The following is a 21,858-nucleotide window of genomic DNA, read 5'->3' as shown; positions in this document are numbered from 1 at the left end:
ACGTAAGCTACCATAGGAACTCACAGGCTTTAAAAGACGTTGGTAAGAATGCAACCATCAGAAGCAAAATAATGCCAAGGATAGGAAATGGCAGAAAGACGACGCTCAGTTATTTCCCTAAGAATGAGAAAGTTGTGGCTATGGTTTGTGAGGTATCAGTGTCAGGCCCTGGACAAGATATTCCTTAGGTCATTCCAGTGGCCTTTCAGGCCTTAAAGGCAACAGTAAAAAAAAAATGAAGAGGAAAGCATTTGGCATTCGTATTCTGCATTTCTGGTGTGCCAGGGGGTCTGATGGTCGCTCTGCTGGCTCTTAGAGAGCTGAGTGGGTGACATTACCGTTGTCATTGCCGGCTCAGGGTTAGAAAGGTCCACTCGTGCTTCTGACTCTGCACCAACTGTGGTCTATATATGAGCGCTGAGTTATGCAGTTAGTTATGAAGCTTCCTTACCCAGCTTTAAGAGATGGCTGAATGATTAGCAGAGAGTTTTTTCTAATGTAGTTGAGTCAGAAACTAATAAGGTTGAGTTAACCCATCCACAATTTCCTGTAGATTTATGGAGAATGAGGAAAGAATTATGCTTTGTAATTAGGCTTTCTTCTCCTTTTTTTGAGTTAGAGATTTTTTTTCAGATTTATTGAGGTATAATTGACAAATAAAATTGTAAGATATTTAAAGTGTACAACATGATGATTTGATAAACGTATAATTTGTGAAAGGATTTCCCCCACTGAGTTAATTAATACATCCCTTACCTTACATATTTACCCTTTACATGTTTAGTCTTTTTTTTTTTCTTTTTTTTGGTGAGGGCACTTAAGTTCTACTCTCTTAGCATATTTTAATTATACAATAAAGTGTTATGAACTATAGTCACCATGTTATATATTAGATCCTCAGACCTCGTTCCTTTAATAACTGAAAGTTTGTACCCTTTTACTAGGCTCTCCCTATTTTGCTCACCCTCAGGCCATGACACCTACCATTCTACTCTCTGTTTCTGTGAGTTCACCTTTTTTTTTTTTTTTTTTTTAAAGATTCTACATGTAAGTGATACCATGCACTATTTGTCTTTCTTTATCTGGCTTATTTCACTTAGCATAAGGCCCTGCTGGTTCATCCAGTTTGTCGCAAATGGCAGGATTTCCTTCTTTTTAAATGTTGAATAATATTTCATTACATATAGGTATATCACATTTTCTTTATCCATTCATCCACAGTTGGATACTTAGGTGGTTTCCATATCTTGGCTACTGTGAATAACACTGTAATCAAGATGAGAGTACAGATATCTCTTCAAGATGGTGATTTCATTTCCGTTGGATATATACACAGGAGTGGGATTGCTGGATCATATGGTAGTTCTAGTTTTAATTTTTTGAGGACCCTCCATACTGTTTTCCATAGTGGTCGCATCAGTTTACACTCCCATCAGTGGTGTATAAAGTTCCCTTTTCTCCAAGTTATTGCCAGCACTTGTTCCTTGTCTTTTTGATAATAGCCATTTTAACAAGTGTGAGGTGATAGCTCACTGTGGTTTTGATTTGCATTCCGCTGATGATTAGAGATGTTGAGCACCTTTTCAGGTACCTGTTGATCATTTATGTCTTTGGAAAAATGTCTTTTCAGGTTCTCTGCCTGTTTTTTAATTGGGTTATTTGGTTTTCTCTGCTGTTGAGTTGTATGTGTTCTTTGTGTATTTTGGGTAGTAACCCCCTATCAAATGTGTGGTTTGCAAATATTTTTTCCCATTCCATAGATTGCCTTTTCATTTTGTTGGCAGTTTCCTTTGCTGTGAAGAAGCTCTTTAGTTTGATGTAGTCCCACTTGTTTTTTTTTTTTTTTTTTTTTTGCGGTACGCGGGCCTTTCACTGTTGCGGCCTCTCCCGTTGCGGAGCACAGGCTCCGGATGCGCAGGCTCAGCGGCCATGGCTCACGGACCCAGCCGCTCCGCGGCATGTGGGATCTTCCCGGACTGGGGCACGAACCCGTGTCCCCTGCATTGGCAGGCGGACTCAACCACTGAGCCACCAGGGAAGCCCTATTTTTGTTTTTGTTGCCTTTGCTTTTAGTGCCAAATCCAAAAAATCATTGCCAAGGCCAATGTCAAGAATATTTTCCCCTATGTCTTCTTTTATGAGTTTTATGGTTTCAGGTCTTATGTTCAAGTCTTTAATCCATTTAGAGTTGATTTTTGTGTATGGTGTAAGACAGGGGTACAGTTTCATTCTTTTGCATTTGGCTGTCTGGTGTTCTCAACACCATTTACTGAAGAGACTGTCCTTTCCCCATTGTATATTCTTGGCTCCTTTGTAAAAACTAATTGACCACATATGCATGGGTTTATTTCTGGCTCTCTATTCTGTTCCATTAATCTATGTGTCTGTTTTTATGCCAGTACTATACTGTTTCAATTACTACAGCTTTGTAATATAATTTGAAATCAGGAAGTGCAATGCCTCCAGCTTTGTTCTTCTGTCTCAAGATTCCTTTAGCTATTCATGTTCTTTTTTGGGTTCCATATGAAATTCAGGAGTTTTTTCTATTTCTGTGAAAAATGCCACTGGAATTTTGATAGGAATTGCATTGAATCTGTAGATTGCTCTGAGTATTATGGACATTTTAACAATCTTAATGCTTCCAACTTATGACCATGGAATACCTTTTCATTTATTTGTGTCTTCTTCAATTTCTTTCATCAATGTTTTGTAGTTTTCAGTTTACAGGTCTTTACCTCCCTGATTAAATTTATTCCCAAATATTTTATTCATTTTGATGCAATTGTAAATGGGATTGTTTTCTTAATTTATCTTTCTGATAGTTCGTTGTTCGTGTATACATACACAAATGATTTTGTATGTTGCTTTTTAAAAAAATTATTTATTTATTTATTTTTGGCTGCATTGGGTCTTTGTTGTTGGGTCTTCATTGCTGCGTGCAGGCTTTCGCTAGTTGTGGTGAGCGGGGGCTTCTCTTCGTTGTGGTACGCAGGCTTCTCATTGTGGTGGCATCTCTTGTTTCGGAGCTTGGGCTCTAGGCACACAGGCTTCAGTAGTTGCGGCACATGGGCTCAGTAGTTGTGGCTCATGGGTTCTAGAGCACAGGTTCAGTAGTGTGGCACACGGGCTTAGTTGCTTCGTGGCATGTGGGATCTTCCTGGACCAGGGCTTGAACCCATGTTCCCTGCATTGGCAGGTGGATTCTTAACCACTGCTCCACCAGGGAAGTTCTGTGTGTTGATTTTGTATCCTGCAACTTTACTGAACTTATTAGTTCTAATAGTTTTTTGGTGGAGTCTTTAGGGGTTTTTATATATAATGTCATCTGCAGAGACAGTTTTACTTTTTCCTTTCTGATTTGGTTGCCTTTTATTTCTTTTTCTTGCTTAATTGCTAAGATTTCCAGTACTATGTTGAATAGGAGTGATGAGAGTAGGCACCCTTGTCTTGTTCCTGAGTTTAGAGGAAAAGTTTTCAGCTTTTTATTGTTGACTATGATGTTAGCTGTGGGCTTATCATACATGGCCTTTATTATGTTGAAGTGTGTTCCTTTTATACGCAGTTTATTGAGAGTTTTTATCATAAAGGATGTTGAATTTTTGTTTTGTTTTGTTTTTTTGTTTGTTTTTTGCGGTACGCAGACCTCTCACTGTTGTGGCCTCTCCCGTTGCGGAGCACAGGCTCCGGACACACAGGCTCAGCGGCCATGGCGCACGGTCCCAGCTGCTCCGCAGCATGTGGGATCTTCCCAGACCGGGGCACGAACCCGTGTCCCCTGCATCGGCAGGCGGACTCTTAACCACTGCGCCACCAGGGAAGCCCAAGGATGTTGAATTTTGTCAAATGCATTCTCTGCATCTATTGAGATGGTCATGTGATTTTTATCCTTCATTTTGTCAATGTGGTGTATCACATTGATTGATTTGTGTATGTTGAATCATCCTCGCATCCCTGGGATGAATTCTACTCAGTCGTGGTGTATGATCCTTTTAATATATTGTTGAATTCAGTTTGCTAAAATTTTGTTGAGAATTTTTGCATCTATGTTCATCAGGGATATTGACCTATAATTTTCTTTTCTTGTAATGTCCTTGTCTGGCTTTGGTATCACAGTAATGCTGGCCTCACAAAATGAATTTGAAAGTGTTCTTTCCTCTTGTATTTTTTGGAAGGATTTGAGAAGGAATGGTATTAACTGTTGTTTCAGTATTTGGTAGAACTCACCAGTTGTGGTCCTGGTCTTTTCTTTGTCAGGATGTTTTTGATTACTGATTCAATCTCCTTACTAGTAATTGGTCAATTCAGATTTTCTATTTCTTGATGTTTCAGACTTTGTAGGTTGTATATTTCTAGGAATTTATCAATTTCTTTTAGGTTGTCTACTTTGTTGGTATATAATTGGTCATGATAGTTTCTTATGATCCTTAGTATTTCTGTGTGATCAATTGCAATGTCTCCTCTTTCATTTCTGATTTTATTTATTTGAGTCTTCTTTTTTTTCTTCTTGGTCTAGCTAAAGTTTTGTAAATTTTGCTTCCCTTTTCAAAATATCAGTTTTTAGTTTCATTGATTTTTGTCTTTTTAGTCTCTATTTCATATTTTTTCTCTAACCTTTGCTTTTTCCTTTCTTCTACTAAGTTTGGGCTCAGTTTGTTCTTCTTTTTCTAGTTCCTTGAAATGTAAATTTAGATTGTTTATTTGAGATCTTTCTTTTTTTCTTAATGTAGGTATTTGTCACTGTAAACTTCCCTCTAGAACTGCTTTTGCTGTACTCCATAAGTTTTGTATATTGTGTCCCCATTTTCATTTGTCTCAAGATATTTTTTGATTTCCCTTTTGATGTTTTTCTTTGACTCGTGTTCAAGAGCATGTTTTTAAATCTCCACATATATATGAATTTTCCAGTTTTCTTCTTGTAATTAATTTCTTGTTTCATACAATTGTGGTCAGAGAAGATGCTTGATATGATTTCAATATTCTTGAGTTTATTTATTTTTTGATCTATCCTATTCCATATGCACTTGAGAAGAAATGTCTGTTTTGCTGTTGTTAACTGGAATGTTCTGAATATGTCTGTTAGGTCTACTGGTCTAATGTGTAGTTTAAGCCCAATGTTTCCTTATTGATTTTCCATCTGGATGGTCTATTCATTGTTGAAAGTGGGGTATTGAAGTCTTCTACTCTTATTGTATTGCTGTCTGTTTCTCCCTTCAGATCTGTTAATATTTGCTTTATATATTTAGGTGCCCTAATGTTGGGTGCATAAATATTTACACTTGTCATATCTTCTTGATGAATTGATCCCTTTGTCATTATGTAATGACCATCTCTATATCTTGTTAAAGTATTTGACTTAAAGTCTATTTTATCTGAATCTCTTTTAGGCAGCATATAGTTGGGTCTTATATTGTTTTATCCATTTAGCCACTGTGTGTTTTTTTGATTGGAGACTTTAGTTCATTTACATTTAAAGTCATTATTGATAGGTGTGAACTTACTATTGACATCTTGTTAATTGTTTTCTGGCTGTTTTGTAATCCCTTTGTTCCTTTCTTGCTCTCTTCCTTTGTGATATGATGATTTTCTATAGTGCTATGCTTTGATTCCTTTTTCATTATCTTTTGTATATCTACTATAGACTTTTTTTTTTTTTACTATAAACTTTTGCTTTGTGGTTACCAAGAAGCTTACATAAAACATCTTATATTTATACAGTCCATCTTAAGCAGATAGCAACTTAACTTTGAATGCATTCAAAAGCTCTATATTTTTACAGTCCTTCCCCATTTTATGTTTTTGATGTCACAAATTGATATTTTTCAATATTGTATAGCTATTAATAAATTATTATTGTTTTGTTTTTAATACTCTTGTTTTTTAACCTTTATCCTAGAGTTGTAAGTGACTTACCCACCATCACTGCAATATGAGAGAATTCTGAATTAAATTATATATTTACCTTTACTGGTGAGTTTTATACTTTCATATATTTTCATATTAGTAATTAGCATTCTTTAATTTCAACTTGAGGACCTATATTTTTTACATATGTCAGTATTTTTATTAATTTTTAAATAAAAATTTCAAAGGTTACTTTCCATTTACAGTTGTTACAGAATATTGGCTATATGCCCCATGTTGTACAATACATCCTTGAGCCTATCTTACACCCAGTAGTTTGTACTTCCCACTCCCCGACTCCTCTGTTGCCCCCTCCCACACTGGTAATCACTAGTTTGTTCTATCTCTGAGACTGCTTCTTTTTTTGTTATATTCACTAGTTTGTTGTAAATTTTTAGATTCCACATGTAAGTGATATCATACAGTATTTGTTTTTCTCTGAAGACCTCGCTTTAACATTTCTTATATCAAGTCTAGTGGTGATGAACTCCTTCAGATTTTGTTTCTAAAATTCTTCATCTCTTCAGTTTTGAAGGACAACTTTGCAGGGTAGAGTATTCTTCGTTGGCAGTTTTTTCTTTCAGCGCTTTGAGTATATCTTCCCACTCCCTTCTGGCTTGCAAAGTTTAAAATTGCTTCTTTGTTTGCTGTGGTCCTGTGACTTGTGAGTGCAAGCCTCATTGGCTCTCAGAGCTGGGTGATTTGGAGGCCAGTCCCTCAGAGAGAAGCTGCAAAAGCTGGGGTGCCAGATGTGTGTACAGACTCCTTCCAGACAGATGCTGGCAATCTGGTTTTATCAGTGGAGCAAACTGAAGGCAAGAGAAGTGCCCATGATCTCCCCTGGGCTCCAGAGAGGATCTCAGCTAGCCCTTGGATATGTGCTAAACTAGAAGCTGGGTCTCCAGGCATCAGCTTGTAAAGTATGCAGTCAAACCCTTTCTAGAGAAAGACTGGAGACAGGGGTTTTTGCCTGCTCCCTTTGCACTGAGCCCTGGAGGCTTAGCTGTACTGAGTATTCATGTGCTCTGGTAAGAATTGCTTCTTTGTTTGCTGTAGTCCTGTGGGTCTCATGGATGCAAGCCCCACTGGCTTGCAGAACTAGGTGTTTTGGGGACCCAGCTCTCAGGTGGAAGTCTTAAAAGTTGGAGTGCTAGATATGCAATCTAAGCCCTTTGCTTCTCCCCCAGGGAGAAGCTGGGGGTTGAGGATTTTCTCCTGAATGTATTGTGCTGTGCCAGGGGTGGTGTTTATGATGAGAGTGTGTCTCAGCTTCTCCTGCTTATTTCAGTGTGGCTACTATTTATTTATTTATTTTTTGGCCATGCCACACGGCTTGCAGGATCTCAGTTCCCTGATCAGAGATTGAACCTGGGCCACAACAGTGAAAGTCTGGAATCCTAACCACTAGGCCACCAGGGAACTGCCAGTGTGGCTATTTTCTTATTCGCCTGATGTGTAGGAGTCATTCAGCTGACTTCTGGATTTCTTTCCGAGGGAATTGCTCTGTGTGTATCCGTACATTCAGTGCATCTGTGGGAGGAGGGAAGTTTAAGAGCTTTCATGTCACCATCTTGGTCACAAAAGAAAAGAAAACAAAACACCTTTTTTTTTTTCATTAAGAAAGAAAAGAGAAAAAAAAAAAGGGAAGAAAAGAAGGAAGAATCATTCATGGTGACCTGGGTTAGAAGACTCAGCCTTCAAGAACCAGAATCAACTGTTTCTGGGTCAATTGCCTCATAACCTTACATACTTAAGCTGTACGGCTTAAGGAAGCATGTAGGATCATTTCTAATCCTGTAGACTATGACTCTTCCACCAGGATCAACTCAAAACCTCATTATGAATTACATTAAAGTTTTTTTTTCTGGTTGTGATATTGTCAGGAAAGAGCTCAGCCAACCTAACCAAGATCACTTGGGGGTGTAGCACAGGAAGGAAGATGAATATAGTTCATCTTTTTTCCTTTTGCTAGGTGCAGATGAATTAATTATAGTTCCCAGAGAAGCATTCCCTTTCGCTTAAAATAGTGTCAAATTTTCCATCCAAGTCTTCTATGAATAGAAGCTATTTGACTTGACATTAGGACAGAGCTTTGGAATCTGGAGATGACACAGACTACCTCTGTTTCTCTGCAAGGCATCCATTAGCTTGGGTTCTCAGTCTTTAGGTTTTTTTTCCTCCATAAAATGGGAATGAAATACACTCATTCATTTATTTCAGGAGGCTTTAGGGGAATTATTTAAAAACCATTTTTAATGTGCTGAGTAACTCAAATGGAAGGCAGTAGATGCAAGGGAATTCTGGGGAAGAAATCCATTTAATATGAATTGAGTTATTTTCTGGGTTATTTGGATAAGATACAGAATGATCTCTAGGCTCGGAATCAGGACCATCTCCAGGCCTGTCTTTTGGAAAAGAGCTACACTTCATTTCTATTGCTGGCAACTTACATGTAGGAGAGTGATTCTTAGCCCTGCTCTGAGGTTTAAAAAATGTTTGAGTCCCACCTTGAAAGGCTAATTTTACCTGTAAGGACATTTATGCTCTTTAGGTTAATTCTTATAATTATTTTTGTAAGAAGAGGGTGCACATGTACCTGTAGATGAAAACTCACTGCTTTGGTTTATAGTTTTTTTCATAAAATAACCCACGTCTTTATTTTCTTCCTGCAGACAAAACTGTGTGGAGTTTTACCCAATATTTATGATTACATTGTGGATGGCTGGATGGTATTTCAACTAAGGTAAGTTTAATGACGACTACGGTCCTTACAACTATTAAACAGCAGATACGCAACCAGACATCTACTGACCCTGGAAGTTGTTCTAAACAAAATAAGCACTGTCTGTTTGCATCCAAGGACACTGTGCTGCAGATAGGCTAACTTTGGCGTCATTGCAATTTAATTCAGTGATTTTTTAAAAACTTGGAACAAACTGTACGTGGGGGAATCCAGAATGAATATGACATGCGATTTTGTCTTCAAATCTAATATGCTAAATTCTAATTTATTTGCAGGAACAGAACACAGAATTAACAGTTCACCCTAATAATTATAGCTAATATTTATTGAATACTTACTTTGTGCCAGGTACAGTTTTTTTTTTTTTTTCTTGCGGTACGCGGGCCTCTCACTGCTGTGGCCTCTCCCGTTGCAGAGCACAGGCTCCGGACGCGCAGGCTCAGTGGCCACGAGTCACGGGCCCAACCGCCCCGTGGCATATGGCATCCTCCCAGACTGGGGCACGAACCCGTGTCCCCTGCATCGGCAGGCGGACTCTCAACCACTGCGCCACCAGGGAAGCCCCAGGTACAGTTTTTAAGTGTCATGCATGTATTATCTCATATGTAGGATTTACCTTCCTCTGTGGCAGTGTCTGTAATTCATTCCTGCTTTACAGGTGAGGAAACTGAAGTACAGAGAGGTTAAGTCGTTTGTCCAACTTAACATTCCCCAATGTAGGAGAAAAGTAGCTTTCGAGTACAGAGCAGGGTTTATATGTATTTGACCCAACAACCCATGTACTTTTTGTTAAAAGTTTCCAAGGATGTAGTGCTGCTACTACTGTATGTAGAAACTCTATAAACATCTGCTTTCCATTTGAATGGGGTATCCTTGGTGAGCTGAGGGCTTTACCCAAACTCTGCCCGCCCCTTTCACGGGAGCTCAGACTAGCATCAGCTACCTTATTTGGAGAAATTCAATCCCTTTTTCTTTCTGATAACTCTCGTGGCCTCATTTGGGTTTGACACTTGATTGCTACGATTTAAATAACCCCCAATCTAGCTGGTTTTTAAAGGCAACCCTATCACCTCCCCTCCTGTAATTTTTACTGTCAACTGAGAAATTTCAGCTAAAATGTCCTCTAGAGAATGACTTAACTTTTTTCTAACTTACATTTTTATCCCTTACGGGCAAGAATGAAGGCGGCAGGCCCTTGTCAGGTGAGACCACATTCACAACTAATAACAAAAGTGCCCTTTGATAATGGGGCTTGGCCTCTGCCATTTGAACCTTTGGATTTCACTGTGATGGGCTGAATGAGGCTGACCGCCTATTTTCTTCCTGCAGACAAAACTGTGTGGAGTTTTACCCAATATTTATGATTACATTGTGGATGGCTGGATGGTATTTCAACCAAGGTAAGTTTAATGACGACTATGGTCCTTACAACTGTTAAACAGCAGATACGCAACCAGACATCTACTGACCCTGGAAGTTGTTTTATACAAAATAAGCACTGTCTGTTTGCATCAAAGGACACTGTGCTGCAGATAGGCTAACTCTGGCGTCAAAGGATATCTTGGGTATCTTGTTGTGATTTGCACTCTTTCTTATCCAGAGTAGGTTGCCTATTAACTGCCTTGAACAGTTCTCATTGGATTTCTGGGAGTAATGGATTAGATAGGGAGTTTCTAAACCACAGCGTGCTCAGAACCTCTCCCCTTCCTCAGAGGCCAGGCGGCCCTTCCACCCTTTCTCCTCCTGTTCTCATCCTTCGGGGCCCAGCACAAGCGTCACCCCCTCAGAGGGGCCTTCCCTGACCCTTCCTAAAGGCGGCCTCCTCCAGTTCTTGGTGGCCCATCCTCCTTCATTTCCTTCACAGCACGTTCAAGTCTATTTTTCTTGTTTTCCCCTTTGTTGTCTGTCTTTGATGATAAACTCCATAAGGGCAGGGAGCTTGTATCTTTTTCACAGCTAACTCCAATCCTTAGAATAATACCTGGTGTATAGTAGAAGCCAAAAAAAATGTTTATGACCTAATAAAATAAAGAATTTCATTTTATCCAGCATATCGGAGTCCCACAGACAGACTTCTAGTGTTTCTAAGAGGGCTCTGGTAATTTACATCCGTGAAGTGCTGAGGAAGACAGAGGGTTCCTAGTGTAGGGAAGATATTGAGAGTTTTCATTGGATTGGATGGCAGAATACAACCCCACATTTTACCTTTCTTTTAGGTAAAATTTGTATTTAGTGAAATGTACAGATCTTAAGTGTACCATGATGAGTTTTGACAAGTGTATACACCTGTGTCACTCAAATCCCTATCAAGATATGGAACGTGACAACCACTCAGAAAGTTTCCTCAGGTCCTTCCCAGTCCCTTTCAGAGGCAGACAATGCTCTGAATTTTTAAAATCACAGTTTAGTTTTGTCCATTCTAGAACTTTCTATAATTGGAATCATAGTATGTACTCTTGTATAATGCTTCATTCACTCAGCAAAATATTTTTGAGATTCACCATGCTGTTTGTTTCACCACGTTGTCTGTTTCTTTTCCTCGCCAGTGGGCCTCTGTTGTATAGTTATCACAGTTTGGTTATCCATTCTCCTGTGGATAGATTTCCAGGCTGTTCTCAGTGTTTGGCTATTATGAATAAAGCTGCAATGACCATTGTGTACAAGTCTTTTTATGGACATGTGCTTTCATTTCTCTTGGGTAAATACACAGGAAAGGAAGGAATTGCTGGGTCAGAAAGTAATGTTTAGTTTTATAAGACACTACCAGAACTTTTCCCAAAGTGGCTGTATCATTTTGCATTCCCACCAATAATGTATGAGATTCCAACACCCCCAATATCTTATGCTTCAGTCTATTTAAAATTTCGCCCTTCTGGTGGGTGTGCAAGTGGTGTCACCTTGTTGTGGTTTTAAATTGCAGTTTTGCTGATATTGAATGATGTTGAATAATGTTGAAAAAATTTTCATGTGCGTATTGGTACATTTGTTTATCTTGCTATGTGAATTTTCTATTCAAATATTTTGCCTATTAAAAACATTAAGTTGGGCTTCCCTGGTGGCGCAGTGGTTGAGAGTCCGCCTGCCGATGCAGGGGACGCGGGTTCGTGCCCCAGTCTGGGAGGATCCCACGTGCCGCGGAGTGGCTGGGCCTGTGAGCCATGGCCGCTGAGCCTGAACATCCGGAGCCTGTGCTCCGCAACGGGGGAGGCCACAGCAGTGAGGGGCCCGCGTACCGCAAAACAAAACAAAACAAAACAAAAAACAAAAAAAAAACATTAAGTTGTTTTTCTTTCCTTATTGAATTGCCAGAGCTCTGCACACAAGTCTTTTGTCAGATACACGTTCTGTGACTGTTGTCAATTTTCACACCGCGTTTTGAGAGGCTGCCATCATGTTCTGTGTCTTTTTTTTTTTCTCTATAGTTTTTTGATACTTGTCTAAGTCTGGTGTACATATATGTCCATCACCAGTATTTCTGCGGATACTCAGAAGCTGCTAAAAAAAAGGTAGGGAACACCCAAGAATTGTGTGTTTAGACAAAAAGTAGCAGGATGGAGTCTATATATTAGCTTCCTGTTCCTGAGAGTAATACAGCACTGATGGCTATGACGGCAGAAGTGATCTACGTTGCCTGAGGCCAAGTCTCATCAGGTCCTCCACAACTAGGTGTGAGACAGGAAATTGCAAGGATAAAACTGTACACTAAGTGTGCACTCTTTTGACCACCACACTTTAAATCCTTGCAGACATTTTGCACTATATCCCAAATTTACCAAGGAAATAATCCCTCCCAGCCTTGATAATCCTTTGAGTGTTCAGAAGGAGCCACTTGACCTCTGTGGCTAGGCATCCTCTTTAATTTATCTGATGAATCAAAATTTTCAACTGGCAAAAACATGGAAGTTCTGGGCAGTGTCCACAATGAGAGTTCTGCCCCAGGCTCCCCAGCTTCATCCCTGTAGCCCAGTTTATTTATCACCTCTCTCTCTCTCACAACCGCCTGCAGGATCACTGGCTTCCGGTTGAGTCTGGGGGTTTTGGCCTTGTTGACTGTCCTAAGCACCGTGGGGATTGCAAACAGCTTTCTGGATGAATACCTGGACTTCAGTGTTGCCGAGAAACTGAGGTACTTCTAACGTTCCCCCCTCCCTTTGCTCAAACGCTTGCAGAAGATGTTTCCACTCTGAAGGTTAGATGGTGCCACTTGTTCAATTAAAAGAAGTAAGTCTCCTTTCTTTTTGAAATGGCTTTGTAGAAACATCGCCTTTAGATTTTCCTGTTAGTTTAACGACTGAAGTTTGCTCTGAGGGGGGAGGATCCGTAGCATCAGTGGAAGTGTGTTGAGCCCTGGTTTTAGGAGCACATGCCAAAGTCATGACTGCCGGTGTAGGGAGAAAGCAGCCTGACCTGTCTGTGTCTAGGGCTTTCCGTGGACCACTGCTATCACTCACCTCTAAGACTGCTTCTCTCTTGATGGGAAGTTCCAGATAGATGCCGATAAGGCAGCTGAGCCCACTTCATTAGTTGCAGGAATGCAACAGTTGGTGAGGGAAGTCAGGCAAACACATCAAGTAGCCAGAGAAGAGAGTCATCAACTAACAGCACAAAACACATCTGGCTGTGAAAATGGACTTTGTAACGAACAAAGGAAAAAGGAAAGAAAGGGTCTGTCATTTTTAAGAAACCATCCAGAGAAGTGTGGTCGGGGAATATCTTGCCCCTGGGCAGGGGAAGGAGGGTCATGGTCATGGCTGGAGAGCCTAGGCTGGGTTCCACTGCACTTCCCGTGCCACGCGGGGCTGGGGGCCTGCTGCTGTTGGACCCTGATGTGCAGTCACTGTCTGGCACAAGGCAAATGACCCTTCTTCACTTTCTTCATCTGTAAAATGGGAATGAGTCTTCAGGGACCTTAGCAGAATGGAATTATGAGCATATATAACTTTTTAGCATCAGGAAAAGCGCTCTCTGTAATTTTTCTAAAGAAAGTGTGACAGCCTTGAATCTGGTGTAGGCATCTCCAAGAAACTTTTTATTGGGCCTTTTTTGGTGTGTCGGTACAAAGGCAGTTACAGAGGCTATGAATAATAGAGAAAAATAAAGGCATTAAAACACTAGCGTTTCCAAAATAGTAGGGGAGAAGACACGACAGCCTCTTGCATCCCAAATAGCTGGGCTAAATACCCTGGAGTACACTGAGAACGACCAGTCTGGGAATGGGGTATCCGGATATCAGCCCAGTTCCCCACTAACTGGCTCTTTGACTCTGGATAAGGCAGCTCACCATAGAGGTTGTGCAGCAAAAGAAGTGTAGACTCCAGGGCCACTCAACATGAATGCTGTTCTACCACTCGCTGGCTATGCTACCACAGCCGTGTAGCTCTCTGCCTCAGTTTTCTTCTCAGGTAAAATGGGGCTAATATTTTAAAATGCTATGATTCTGTGGTCTTTTTACTTTTTAGTATTTCAGTCAGTTATAGTGACTCGTATTGTGACATTTTAGTTGTTTTACACATTGAAGACAATAAAGGAAGAGAAAGTGCAATTTTTTTTTTTTTTAATTTTCATGGAGAACTTAAATTTAATGTGTCCCGCCGGGGGTAAAGTGCAAATTTTTGACCATAAAGCATAATTACTGCAAACTCATTATCCTTTGGAAGTGGGAAAAACCCCACAACCTTCCAAATCTTACACTTGAGAATTTTTAAACAATTTCTATCTTGCATTTAAATTGGAACTATTTAAAGATGTAAACTATAAACACATACACACACACACACACACAGAGTTTGGTTAAACAACATGTGGAAAAAAAATGATGGTCCCACCCGCATATCAAAGCTTTTTATCTTTAAAAATATCTGAACTATAGAATTTATTTCCTTTGTTCCAATTCTGTTGTCACCAAGGCAACCTCTTGACGATTTTAATTCCTATAATTTGGTTACAGGGAGCAAACGTGTTGGCTAGGGAGATGTGGGTTTCTGATCTGACATACATATCTTTTACATATTAGTAAATTGACTGATTTTATTTTTAGAAATCAGATTCCTTGCCTCAAAAAGTCAATGTTATAAACAAAGGGATGGAGAAGAACTTTTCTGCATTAAAAGATACCCTTAAGAGGCATAAAACCCAAATGGCAATGTGGGATCCTTGATCAAATCCTGGTTAGAAAAAAACAGCTATGGGAGACATTTGGCACAATTTGAATAAGGAGTGAGAATCAGATATTAGGGAATTAATTGTGTTAGGTGTGATAATGATGTTGTGTCTAGGAAAGAAAATGCCCTAATTCTTTGGTGAGGTATGCTGGGAGGTTGAGGGGTAAAGTGACTGGGCGTGTACAGCTTACTTTGAAATGGTTCCACAAAATATGTATGTGAAGCCTATACGGTGAAGTGTTAACAAGTATCAGATCAAGTTGGTAAGTGTATAGTTATTCATTGTACTATTCTTTTTTTCTGATTGTGTGAAAATGATTGTCATACAAGTTTAAATATCTGAGGCAAAGTTAAAAGCTAAAGTCAGGTTCTCAGTAGCTCTGAAGAGTTTTATGTTGAGTGCTGCATCCTTGACTTGGGATCTGAGGTAGGGATAGAACCGTAGCATTAGCTCTGGCCCAGCAGCTGTCCTAGACGTGGCAGGGACGCTTGGGCCCCAAGTGTGTGAACGTTGCCCTAATTACCTCCGCTTGTTATGAAATGAAACAGGTGTCTAGTAACTTGTCCAGAGAACACCAGCATGGAAATATAGTGTCCTTAGAACTTAAAATGAAAAATAAGTTAGAAAGGTGAAGGACTGATTACACAAACAAGCAGCCCTGCTCTCTTCCAAGGTATTTTTCCTCTCGCATTTTGCAGGATTGGAAGTAGAGGAGGTGTGGCCAAAAAAGTCATTAATAAGGAAAAATATCAGGTCATTTGTTTTTTATCCTTTTTCTCTAGATACAACCTTCCTTGAAAAGAATGGTTAAAGGCAGAAATAGCTCCTTTAATGCTTTTGAATGTGCCTTAACTTTCAGCGATAAAATACCTCCTCCTTATGGGGCAAGTGCCTAGTGACTTCTTGGAAAGATGTTTATTCTCCTTCTTCCCCCGTTATACACTTGCTGCGCTGGGACTTTATAAAGGTCAACACGATTATAAATAAGAAACCATTTTAAAGGAGAATGGTATTCCATCCATCCAGTGCAGTAAATAAAAATATGTGGTTTTGCCTCATCAGGACGAGGAGCCCTTCTCAGACTTCATGTTTTCATTCTGTTGTCAGCCTTCCCATCCCCACCCGCGAATCAGTTCATTTTTGATCTCATGTCGCTGAGCCCATATCACTGGGACAAAGCCCAGCGTCACATTGTTTTCTACATGGTGTTATTTGTCAGCTGGTCTGGAACCACAGCCCACCATGGGTAGGGCTGGCCTCTTCTTCCATAGTCAAGTTCATTCTTTCTCTTGGTTTGTACATATCAAAACTCACCTTTGCTTTGGATCTATTTTTGATGATGACCTTATTCTATTCTTGTGGCCTCTTTTTCTGCTTCACCCAGACAGTTTTGAAACATGTTGCTTTACCATGCTTTTTAAAGTTTGATGGGAAGACTTAGGTCAGGTCTTCTAGAAGTGGAGTGGATTCACATGTGTGTGATTTGTCACGGAAGGGCTCCCAGGAGGGGAAACTGAGGGAGTGGGGGAAACAGGGCAGAAAAAGGCAGGAAGCCAAGCAAGGGGGCACCTTCTGGCAAAGTCCCAGCCTCTGCCTGATCCTGCAGGGGACCTTGGGACAGAAATGCTATCTCAGGGTTTGTCCAGGCAAGTTAACTGGGCTCTCATGCTCCTGGCAGGTCATTGGCTAACGTCAGTCTGGAGGGCTGTAAACTTCTAAGCACATTCAACTCTCTGTGGGTGGTGCTGGCCAGACTCTCTTCTTTTTACCTTTGCCACATCTCCTGGAGTGCAAATATAGAACATTTTAGTAGCGTGGTGGAATTAAAAAGGCTAGGAATGATTGATCTCCACTGTTACTTAAATGTTTAAATAATGATATAAAAATTTTGAGACAAGAACTGCAGTTAATCAGTTAAAACCCAGGCATAATCCATCTGCTTAACTAAGGCTGGAGCTCCAGTGACAGTCCTAAAATACACTCAACTTTGGATTGGTTCAGATAATGATCTTTTATTTGTTTTTTTCTTTAAAAGTGGTATGTCAACATCACTTCATTTCTACATTTCAGAGTTCTGTACATTTCTTAAAAGGAAATAAGCAATGCTCCATGTACAAAGTAAAAACAGAAAACTAGAAAATCTGAATCAAATGGAGGAAGTTGCCCGAGGTCATACAGTACAAATTAGTAATATGATGTCATCTGAAGTGCAATACCACTGCTGGGATGATGAGTTAAGGAATGAAATAAAAATACTCTATTTTAAACAAACAGTATATATATATTTATATGTATATTTTTTACAGATAGTAGACCCAGTGATATCTGTCATATTGTAAAAACTTATTTACAAATAACTTTTTTTTAGACATTACATATACATCAGCACCGTAGTAAAAACCAAAACAAAACAAAACCACCTTGTTAAAATCTACCTCTCTATGTAGTTGGTCCCAGTACTGAGCATTCGGAGGAAGCTTTAAAAAGAGCATGGAGTGGCCCTCCCCCTCCATCACCACCTCCAGTTTCTCGTCATTTCTTATACATTTCTTTCCTGTACCTTTCAGAAAAAGGTAATTATATATTCTGTGTCTTCTCATTTGTTTACTTTCTTCTGTTTGTTTTTGGTTTTCATCTGTTTCCACTCAAGAGTTTCCCTGGCAGTGTCCCTCCCCACACAGGGAGTTCAGTCAGCCTGCCCCCCACCACCTCTTCCCAGGGGTGGCCCACTTGTTCTCCATCCTGCCCCTGGCTGAGTAGGGCTATGACCTTGGTACTTGGCGAGCAAGCCAAGGGCAGTGTTTGCCTGCCTGCCGCCTTTCTGTATCCTCTGCCCCAGCTCTTCATTCGAACCCCCTTCCTTCCCAGGACCCGCCGCCAGTGCAGCCAGTCCGGCTCCCGTGGCTGGGCCGGGGCTCTGATGTGGCGAGTTACACGTGAGTGCGCGGAAGCGAGCCTGCCTTTTGGACGCGGAGGGAGGGGGTGGCGGGAGGAAAGCTCCCACCACTCCCACTCACTCAGGACAACGGTTATGCCACGCGCCCTCCAAAACGTGACAGTGGGAGGGGAGGAAAGGACAGATGAGATCAGCTTTACGACAGTGGAGGTTGTGGATCCCTTCAGACAGACTTCAGTTAGGGCAGATTTGAGTGAATTACCAAGAGAACGACCCTACAGAACTTCAGGAGTGGATCGCTTCGCCCACAGGAAAGGAACCATACCTGCTTGCTTTCCATTATCAAAAACGTGTGAAGCGGAGCAACTGATTTTTCAGTTCCTCAGTTTTCAGGGTGTGAGATTGGTCTTTCTGGTGGGTAGGGATGAAGGGCCAGGCTGACTTTAGAGCATCAGCCCTGGGCTTTTCCCAAAGGGAGCCAGAGCCAGCGATGTCCAGGCCAGTCCTCCCCGGTGTCCCAGAAGCAGAGTGGCCCACTTAGTTCCAGGCAGAGAAAGGAGACTCCAGCGTCACCTCTGCATTTCAGGCATTGTCCAAGTTCTTCTGGCACCTATTTCCCCTCTGCCCGGGCTCCCTGAAGACAAAAACTTCATTTCTCCTTGGCTGCTCTGCAAGGAAGAGCAAGTGCAGGCTCGGGTAGAGGCGAGGAGGAATAAGGGCAGGGACCGGGGAGAAAGGCAGCCGTGCTAGCGGACACAGAGCGTCCAGCCGGGGCCTCTCCATCCTCGGCCTCCAGGAGTAGATGGGAACTGCCAAGATGTGTTGGGTCCTGTCGGGTCCTCAGGAGGCTCCAGCTCAACGCCCCAGAGTGACGGCCACCCCGGTCACCAGCAGAGGGCTGCCCGCCCGGGACTGCCAGGACCCTTCTCCAAGCTCACCCTGTGAGGCAGTCGCTCTAAAATTCCTGAGGGTCATCATGGGCAGGAGACAGGCCTGTACGATTCTGTGTCTTCCTGTGACATCTCACTGTTCTTTGCACCCACCCTCCAGACCCAATAGCACGTCTTGAAGCCTGACATCTCTTTGTAGCCGGAGTTCAGCGCCTTTCTGACGTGTGCTCTTGGCTTGTGCCACCACCCAGCAGGCTCTGTGGGACTCTCAGTCCCGGGCTCTCTCTCCTTTGTGTCTCCAAAGCTACAGCCTCTGGACCAGGGCCAGGAGGGGCTGACGGCCACCTCAGGTCAGGCAGCAGTCTGTCTTGGCCAGAGCGGCTCTTGCTGGGCCGGACAATCACAGGGAGGGCCGAGCAGAGGGGCTACGGAATCATCTTCCCCACCTGTCTATGGTGCGTCCCCCTCTTTCGCAGCGGGATTCGCAGAGCGTCTGTCTTGACTGCTGTGTGAAAATCAGGTGAAATGAGGCCCGGCGGGGCTGTGGATTGGCACCTGGATCTTCCACTGTCAGCCGGCTGCAGTTTTGCTCAGATTACGCAGGTCAAATAAACAAAAAAACAAGGATGATGCAACATCCTGTTTCTCTTTCACGGCTGAAGCTTTAACCACTAGAGTTGTGGCTGCCGGGGCCCCTCTTGACTAGGGGTTTCCAAACAATTCATCGAGCTCCTGCATCCACTCGTCCCCTGGCCCACCTTTGATGATGGCATCCACGAGGTCGGCACTGTCCGAGAGGCTGGGGAAGGACGCCCCGGCTGCGTCGCCACTGTAACTGTATGACATGTCCTGAGGGGGGTTCCGCTCATAGCCTTGGCCCTGGCTGCTCGAGGCAAAGCTGCCACTGGACATCTGCTGCTGTGCCGGGGGCTGGCTGAACGCTGGCATGCCGGGAACGCCCTGGCTTAGGCCAGACATGACCATTGGCCTGGCCTGGCTGGTGCCTTGCTGCCCCGGGAGCGGTGGCATCATCTGCCGACCCATGGCAGCTGGGTTGAGGGTTCTCACCGTGCCGGTGTTCGCATCCACCACCTGGCTCAGTCCCTGTGGGAAGTGTTGCTTGGTCAGCCTCGGTTGGCCAGCTTGCAGTGGGTAGCTGGCGCCGTTGTTGAATGATGCTAATTCTCCACTAGTCCTCCCAGGCATCCCCTGTAAGCTCCTCTGTTGCCAGCTCTGTGCTCCCTGCTGGACCGTTCCCATAATGCTTTGCAGCCTCGGCGGGCCCTGGGGCCTGGGCAAGGCCTGGCCTACCGGCCCCTTCATTTGCTGGTGCTGCTGGGTGATGGCCGAGTTCACCAGCATGCTCTGACCAAAACCACTCACCATCCCAACCCCTTGCCCCGGGGTGGGCTGCCGCGGCCCCGGGGCTTGGTTGTGTGGGATACTCAGGCTGCTTTGGTTTGGGTGCTGCAGCAGCTGGGTCATTCCTGTGCTCGTATTGTACATTCCCGGTTGGCTGGTAGGTGGGGTGCTATAAGGCGCCAGCCCCATCTCCGACTGGGCTGCTGCGGCCATCGTCCCTGGGTTCTGGGAGGGTCCCAGTCCCATCATGCCTGCGTTCTGTGCCATCAGCCGTGAAGTTCGCATGCTCTGGAGGGCTGTCTGGCTTCTCACGGCTGCTATGTCCTGGGGAGACCCTGCAGGGAGAAAAGGACAGACCCGTTCACTCATCTCTACAAGCAATGTATGGTAACAAGTTGTTGGACTTTTCTTTGGGACTGACAAAATTCTTTTAGATGAAAGGAGCTACTCATAATAAATCCTTAAAAATACCAGAGTATTATTTTTCTGACTGTAACATATGCTGATTGTAAAAAATTTGGAAAATAGTGGAAAGCATAAAGATGAAAATTAAGGTCATTCCCATCGTCCAGAGATGACCACCGCTAACTTACATTAATATATAAATAGACACATGAAAACTGGGACCATGAAGTACATAGGCTTTTGTAGTTGACTTTTCTATTTGATATACCCTGATATTATTTTTGTTCACATTTCAGAAACAAATCGTTTCTCACCCGTCTTGATATGATGCCATCCTCAACCAATAAGATACCATCGTTTTGGAGGTGAGAGGAAATTCACCTCCTGGGCTAAATTAGGCAGAAATGGCTGATCACTTTGCATATCCTATTTGTGAAGTGGAATATGGTTCAGCAGAGAATACTATCAATAAAGGCCATTAGGCTAATTTCCCCTAAGACTTGAGTAGGATTTGAGAGGTTAAAGGCTATCGCTTCTGCTAAGAAGCTATTTCGACAGATGGGACATTTCTTGGAACCACTCTGTAGACTTCCACATGCTCCAGATTCTCTGAATCATAATATGTCGGTGCGAACTGGCCAGCTTCCTGAGTTAGAAAAAGAAACCATCCTCCTACTTGCTACTTGGCAATGAACTTTATGCATTTCTCCCACAAAGGCCACTCCTTCAAATCAGCAATGACCACTAAGGCAGTTTTAATGACGCTGCTTAAAAGTTGACCAGAATATCAATGCCAAGTCACTCAACCCTAACTAGACATTTGAGTGAGTCCTTCTTTACACGTTTCCGGGAAATTTCTAAACCAGTCAAGAGAACAGAAATGTCACCCCTAGAACCCGTCAATGTTGTCAAGGGCTAGGAGGTGCACAGAAATGGATTTTTCTGTGTCCCTGCTAATGATTAAGTCTATGAAAAAAAGAAAAATAGTTTTTTTCCTGGACATTTAAAAAAGGTGCAGCATGGGAGCCAATCGATACTATAAGCAAATTTGATCCTACCTGGAACCTGGATGAGAAACCAGATGAGAATAGTGTAACCTTATTAAGCCTGGCACCTTGGCAGATAACTGAAGTGTGTTTTTGTCTTCCTGATTGGGTTATTGATTTCTGGGCAGCAAATATGTCTCCATATTTTCTTTCTTTCTTTAAGAAAGAAAATTATGGGAATTTTGATTATGACAAGTTTTTGTGGCTTGAGATCAATATCATGCTGAATTGAAAAATGGAATGGTTACTGTGGGGAAAGCAGAAAGATCTGGGGGGAGATCCCTAGAAACGTTTCAACTTTTTGTTTTGAGCTTAATTGTATCTAAGTGGAGTTTTTTAAAAAAGTTCCTGATTAAACACTGGATGGTGGTATATATTGCAACTCGCAATCTTGTTATGAAGCTTTGTGACCTTAACAACTAAATTTGTATTGACTACATGGCCAATCTGATC

General features: G+C 42.2%; 2 protein-coding genes across 5 annotated transcripts in view; one reads left to right on the top strand and one right to left on the bottom strand.

Annotated features, from left to right (window-relative positions):
- Positions 1–21,063, top strand: part of MGST2 (microsomal glutathione S-transferase 2) — a 38,840-nt gene extending 17,777 nt beyond the window's left edge. Inside the window, exons 3-6 of the mRNA XM_060299745.1 lie at positions 9,974–10,044; positions 12,068–12,147; positions 12,649–12,770; positions 20,656–21,063. Of these exons, the coding sequence (XP_060155728.1) occupies positions 9,974–10,044; positions 12,068–12,147; positions 12,649–12,770; positions 20,656–20,728 (346 nt within the window). The 3' untranslated portion in view covers positions 20,729–21,063. The remainder of the gene's footprint in view (positions 1–9,973; positions 10,045–12,067; positions 12,148–12,648; positions 12,771–20,655) is intronic.
- The window catches only part of MAML3 (mastermind like transcriptional coactivator 3), a 628,299-nt gene continuing 623,152 nt past the window's right edge, over positions 16,712–21,858 (bottom strand). Inside the window, exon 5 of one of the 4 annotated variants that reach the window (XM_030845121.2) lies at positions 16,712–20,289. In XM_030845121.2, the coding sequence (XP_030700981.1) occupies positions 19,295–20,289 (995 nt within the window). In that variant the 3' untranslated portion in view covers positions 16,712–19,294. The remainder of the gene's footprint in view (positions 20,290–21,858) is intronic. The other 3 variants (XM_030845120.2, XM_060299743.2, XM_060299744.1) reach the window with 3 other exon arrangements.

Source organism: Globicephala melas, chromosome 5, assembly GCF_963455315.2.
Source record: "Globicephala melas chromosome 5, mGloMel1.2, whole genome shotgun sequence".
Taxonomy (NCBI): Eukaryota; Metazoa; Chordata; class Mammalia; order Artiodactyla; family Delphinidae; genus Globicephala; species Globicephala melas.
Note: the sequence above shows the minus strand (reverse complement) of the source record. Positions and strands in the feature narration are given on the sequence as shown.